Source organism: Leptonychotes weddellii, unplaced genomic scaffold, assembly GCF_054177405.1.
Source record: "Leptonychotes weddellii isolate Sample4059 unplaced genomic scaffold, ASM5417740v2 HiC_scaffold_6833, whole genome shotgun sequence".
NCBI lineage: Eukaryota > Metazoa > Chordata > Mammalia > Carnivora > Phocidae > Leptonychotes > Leptonychotes weddellii.
This window is the reverse complement of record NW_028037649.1, coordinates 2979-8937: the sequence shown is the minus strand read 5'-3', so window position 1 is coordinate 8937 and position 5959 is coordinate 2979. Positions and strand designations below refer to the sequence as shown.

The window sequence follows — 5959 nt, the reverse complement described above, 5'->3', positions numbered from 1 at the left end:
CTTCATGACATTCTCATGGAAAATGAGGTTTCAATGTTATATTCCCATTTTTCTCATTTCCTGAGTATTCCTAATGGTAAGAGAAAAGCTGGAAGCAGTGATTCTTCCGTCTGCTGTTCTGATTAGTCCTAGGAAAAGCTTTCAAGGGACAATTTGCATTAGCATGGGAAGTGCTGCTTAGTGAAGTCAGAATGACTCCAGACCTGGTAGTTTACCAGCCTGGAGTCTTGTTCCAAAGTAAACCCTTTCAACTAACAAAGATAAAAATCTGACCGAAATATTTACAACATTCACTGTATTCACAAATTTACAGTGTGGACCCTCTGGTGGCGCATGAGGACTGATCTGTGCCTGAAAGTCTTCCCACATTCGTTACATACGTAAGCTTCATCCCCAGAATGGATTCTCTGATGCTGAACAAGGGCTGAGCTCCTTTTGAAGGTTTTGCCACATTCATTACACTGATAAGGTTCCTCTCCGCTATGAATTCTCTGATGTCTGATGAGGTTTGAGCTCAAACTGAAAGCTTTTCCACACTCATTACATTCATAGGGCTTCTCTCCACTATGTATTCTCTGATGGGTTATCAGCTCTGAACTCTGCCTGAAAGCTTTTCCACATTCATTACATTCATAAGGTCTCTCTCCTGTATGAATTCGCTGGTGTCTAATAAGCTTTGAGCTTTGGCTAAAGGTTTTCCCACACTCATTACACTCATAGGGTTTCTCGCCAGTGTGAATTCTTTGATGTATAATGAGATACGAACTTTGACTGAATGCTTTGCCACATTCATTACACTTACAAGCTTTCTCCCCAGTATGAATTTTGCGATGTCTAATGAGGGCTGAGCTCTGATTGAAGGCTTTCCCACATTCACTACATTCATATGCTTTCTCACCACTGTGAATTCTCTGATGAATGATCAGGTAGGACCTCAAACTAAAAGCCTTCCCACACTGGTTACACTTATAGGGCTTTTCTCCAGTATGGATTCTCTGATGTTGTGTTAGAGAGGAATGCTGTTTGAAGCTGTGGCCACATACATCACATCTATAAGGTCTCTCTTCTGTAGGAACTTTCTGGTAAGTTATAGAGTTTGTACTTAGAATCAAGCTGCTTTGAGGCTCATGATGGTCTCTCTTTCCCAGAGATTTGTGTGTGAAGATTACTTGACTAAAACTGCCCTCTCGGGAAGGGGATCTTCTTAATTTCTCCCCTGTAGCACTTTCTTGTTGCCACTCTAAATCGCTGCTGTGTTCACTAACTCCTCCAGGTGAAGGTTCCTGGGGACGTCCTTGTGATTTTTCTCCTGAAATGTCCTTCTTGGTCGCTGATACACTGTTCTCACAATCTGAAATGATAACAGCAAAAACAGACTTTTATTTCGCTAGTCACTCTCAGTACCCACCATGTGAGAGAAAACAGAGGCTTCTACCCACAAAAGAGGTCACGGTCCACACACATCTTTCTTTAATTGCCCATACTGGTCCGTCCGACTTTCTAATATGAAGGCCTACATCTACAGTTTGAGGTTTATTCTTTCCTGCTTCCTCTGAAACTTCACTTGATCAATTAGCTACTATTCCTTTCCTATTATTTTCACCCTCTTTCTCTGCTGACTCATGTTCACCAGCATTTAAATAAGACCAAATTTCTCATCTGTTTCACATCAAGCTCCTTTCCTCCACTTCTCCTTCACACAACCTCACTTCCATTCAAAACTTTTTTTTTTTTAGATTTTATTTATTTATTTGACAGAGAGAAACACAGGGAGAGAGGGAACACAAGCAGGGGGAGTGGGAGAGGGAGAAGCAGGCCTCCTGCATAGCAGAGAGCCTGATGTGGGGCTCGATCCCAGAACCCAAAGGGGTTCCATCCACGATGGTGAATGCATCCAAGGGCCACAACAGTGGTGAACCTCTAACCTCACGGGGACAGAAGCTCCTGTGCTTGGGACCCTTCTGGATCTTGCTCTATGTACCTCTTCATCTGGCTGTTCACTTTTGTCCTTTATAAACTGGTAAGAATAAGCAAGGTGTTTCCCGGAGTTCTGTGAGCTATTACAGCAAACTATGAAACCTAAAGAGGTGGTCACGGAATGTCAGATTTGCAGCCAAATCGGACAGAAGTGTGGGTGACCTGGGGATTCATTACATGCTACTGGCATCTGAAGTGGGGGGTGGGGAGGGAGGCACTCTTGTGGGACCAAAACTTTAACCTGTGGGATCTTCGCTAATTCTGGGCAATTAGGCTCAAAATTAGTGTTACTTAAGGTGAGGGAAAATCCCACACATCCAGTGTCAGAAGTGCTGTGAGTAGAAAAAACAGTTTTTCCCTTTAGGATGGGACACTCTTCCTCCCACCTATTTACCTGGTTTTCTTTTTACTCATAGTTCAAATCTTAGTTTAGGTGTCTTAGTTTGGGTGTCTCCTCCTCCAAGAAGTACTCCTTGAACCTCTAAGGTTGGGTTAGGTGTGTTCATGTGTCCCCATAGTACCTAGGGCCTACTTTTATTCTATAATTTATTATACTATATTGCCATTGCCCTTTTGCTTGTCCACCACCCCATCTAGATGTCAAAGTTCCTTGAAGGTAGAGACCCAGTGCCTACCACAGTACCAGACACGTGTTAGCACCCTATTAAGTTATACAATCAAGGAGTAAGTGAAGAGATGACAGGGAAACTGAAACACGAAGGGCTGACTGCACTTCCGGAGGGTTGCTGAATACAAAGCTGCTGAAGTGGATACCTCTGGTCTAGAGTAAGACAAGTGAGAGGCTCAGGTGTGGCATGTTTGTAAAATGTAATTAATTCTGTATCCTCAAAACTAGAGGCCTGATAACAGTTCCCAGATGAGTTTCTACTTTCTTACCATTTTGGGGGGAAAGGCAAGGTTCCCAGGGTTTCAGCTGTGTCTTTAAAGGCTGGAGTTGGATGTTTGTTAACTCTTGGGATGTTCCAAGACCTGTCAAATCCTTCCATGGTACTGCTGGTCCCTGAAATCAGTAAAAGATGGTTAGCTTTGTGAAAAACTCCCCAGGGAAAATGCCTAGTAAAAATTTCAAAGAGGGAAACGACATCTCCAGGATAGGCGACAGGGAAAAAAAGAACTATTTAAGGACAGAGACAGGTACGGCCATAGTAGTCACTGCAGGGTGTGGTGCCGTAGAGACAATTTTCCATTCCACTGCTGTGAGGACGCACATGCTCCCGTCTGTACATTTTTCTTCCCACAACATATCACATCTCCCTGTTCCCACCTGCTGCTGCCCTGGATCATCAAATTCCCTCTCCAAATCCTCCAACAGGGTCACAGCTTCCTCGCCGCTTTTTGGACTATGTTGCTGAACCCAAATCTGCAGCTCCTCAGGCAGGATGCTCAGAAACTGCTCGAGCACCAGCAGCTCCAGGATCTGCTCCTTGGTGTGCAACTCTGGCCTCAGCCACTGATGGCAAAGCTCCTGGAGTCGGCCCAGGGCTTCCCGGGGCCCAGGTGTCTCCTGGTAGCAAAACTTTCTGAATTGCTGGCGGAACAATTCTTGGCAGGATCTGATGCTCCCACTCTGCTTACATTTCTGACCCCAGGAGAGGCTTTCTTCTACTTTCACTAGTATTAGTTCTTGATCCTGAGGACTCTGAGGTACCGAGGTTGAAACTGCTCTGGATTCCACAGCCATTCTGGCTTAAACAGTGGAGCAAAAAGCTCACTATGACTGGGTACAGTATTTCAGAGTTTCTTTGAGTACTCTCTTCTTTTCTGAAAGATAGAAAAGCACTGTTAACTTACAGCAGTGAAAAAAAAATCTTTTAAGAACTTATAATAAAGATCATCCAGTAATGTGTTGAAAGGAAACAAGTTTGAGACTCTAACTAAAATAATAATCAAGTGACAAACTAAAGATCATTCACCCCATTTATCACCCATTTAGAATTTCTGCCACTAATGCATAAATTATTTTAGAAGCAAAAGAATGCAATATTACCATGAATTACATAATGAGAAATTTCCTTTTCAATTCTTTCAATCCTGATGGTATCAAGGAGAAAAAAATCTGTCTTTAACTTATCTGTAAAACTTGCAGAACTCCCTTTTCAATAAAGTATAAGCCTCAGACTTCTTAAGGGTAACAGTATCTAGCTAGGATTTAGTAATGCTGACTTTTAAAAATTTATTTTTAGGGGCGCCTCTGTGGCTCAGTCGGTTAAGCATCTGCCTTTGGCTCAGGTCATGATCCCAGAGTCCTGGGATTGAGGCCGGTATCAGGCTCCCTGCTCAGCAGAGAGCCTGCTTCTCCCTCTCCCTCTGCTTGTGCTCTCTCTCTCTACCAAATAAATAAATAATGTCTTTAAAAATTAAATAAATAGGGGTGCCTGGGTGGCTCAGTCGGTTAAGCATCTGCCTTCGGCTCAGATCATGATCCCAGAGTCCTGGGATCAAGCCCTGCATCGGGCTCCCTGCTCAGCGGAAGCCTGCTTCTCCCTCTCACACTCCCCCTGCTTGTGTTCCCTCTCTCGCTGTCAAATAAATAAAATCTTAAAAAAATAAATAAAATAAAATATAAAAATTAAATAATAAAAATATATTTGTAGTTACCTTCCATCTATGGCAAATGATGTTGATTTTCATTTGCGGGAGTAACATTTTAAAAACTTCATGTTAAATGAGTTGATTTAAATAAAAACACTTTTCTTCTAATTGCCATTTGATCAAATTTAGTTTTCAATGCATTTCTTCAACAAGCACTGAGGCACTTACCATGGGCTCTGTCGTGAGCCAGGCAAAAGACAAAGATTTTTTGCTTGTGAGTAAATTAAACTACAGAGGAATTAACCAAGAAGTGTTTGTTAAATGCTTACTGTGTGCTGAAAAACATGTCCGTTATCATAGAAACACGAAAACAGCAAAAAGGTTAATCTCAGTTCTCAAGCTTAGAATATAGGGGAGTAAACAGTATTTTTTTTCTTTTAAAGATTTTATTTAACAGAGAGAGACAGCGCGAGCAGGAGCACAAGCAGGGGAAGTGGGAGAGGGAGAAGCAGGCTTCCCGCCCAGCAGGGATCCCAATGCGGGGCTCGATCCCAGGACCCTGCGATCATGACCTGAGCCGAACGCAGACGCTTAACGACTGAGCCACCCAGGCGCCTCAGTAAACATTTTATAGAGTGAAATATGGCAACAAATAATTATGTGTTAAATTGTGTGACAGAGCTCACACATGACCTGATTCTAGGATGGGTGATTATCGACAGGAGGGTATGCCCTTGAAAACAGCAGGACAGATCAATACAATTTGATCCTAACACTAAACTTTAGAGATTAGAATATTTAGGCTAATATTTAGGTTTATTAAGCCAGCCCGGCCGCATTACCCTATTTTTATAGCCCGGTGTAAACTACAGCATTTGCGAAGTCACAGAGTGGGGGAGCAACTGTCCTTTCCGCTGGAAAGCACGGGCTTGAGCTGGCCTCCTCACGCTCCCCAGGACGCTCGGAAACGCCGCCCGGACAAGGGGATGGGCAGGCCCGGGTAGCAGGGCTCCTTCACCTCGCGCCCGCCGCCCGGGCCGCGCGCCCTCCCCGCCCTCCCCACCCTCCCTCCGCTCGGGGCCCGCGTCCCTCACCGCGAAGCCCAGCAGCGCCCAAGGCGCAAGCCGCTGACTCGGAGCGGCAAGCCACAAAGACCGGAAGTGCGCTCCCGCGGCCTTCCGCTCGCGCGTCCTCGGGAGCCTCCGTGCGCCCCGCCCCGTGCTCACAGGCAGCCAATCGGCGCCGCGGATCCTTCGTTCCCACCGCCTTCCCTCTCTGGCGTCCAGCCCCGCCGAGCGCCGAGGCCCCGGCGAGGGTGAGCTGGGAGGCGGGCGCCTTTGGGAGAGGTCGTCCCACCCTGGAGGGTGCCGCCCCCCGCCTTGGCTGCCTCCTAGTGTGGCCTCCTCCGCTGGCACCCGCCTCCCGCACA

At 45.6% G+C, this 5959-nt stretch overlaps 1 protein-coding gene across 2 annotated transcripts; it reads right to left on the bottom strand.

Annotated features, from left to right (window-relative positions):
* Nucleotides 1-278: 278 nt before the first annotated feature.
* On the bottom strand, nucleotides 279-5714 carry ZNF397 (zinc finger protein 397). Of its 2 annotated transcripts, none has more exons than XM_081811287.1 (4): nucleotides 5625-5714; nucleotides 3263-3759; nucleotides 2875-2998; nucleotides 279-1351 (listed from the first exon to the last, which is right to left on the bottom strand). In XM_081811287.1, the coding sequence occupies exons 2-4, from the start codon at nucleotides 3677-3679 to the stop codon at nucleotides 300-302; spliced, it is 1593 nt and encodes a 530-aa protein (XP_081667413.1). In that variant the 5' UTR covers nucleotides 3680-3759; nucleotides 5625-5714; the 3' UTR covers nucleotides 279-299. The 2 variants fall into 2 exon arrangements, with proteins under 2 accessions (XP_081667413.1, XP_081667414.1); XM_081811288.1 differs by lacking the exon at nucleotides 5625-5714 and adding an exon at nucleotides 4759-5562.
* Between the last annotated feature and the right edge of the window lie 245 nt (nucleotides 5715-5959).

Bases quoted from the DNA above. Each gene is read 5' to 3' on its own strand.
- ZNF397 (XM_081811287.1), bottom strand. From the start codon at position 3,679: ATGGCTGTGGAATCCAGAGCAGTTTCAACCTCGGTACCTCAGAGTCCT. The intron at 2,999-3,262 runs GTGGGAACAGGG...TACTGATTTCAG, and splicing joins ATGATCCAGGGCAGCAGCAG to GGACCAGCAGTACCATGGAA. The intron at 1,352-2,874 runs GTAAGAAAGTAG...TTATCATTTCAG, and splicing joins TTGCCTTTCCCCCCAAAATG to ATTGTGAGAACAGTGTATCA.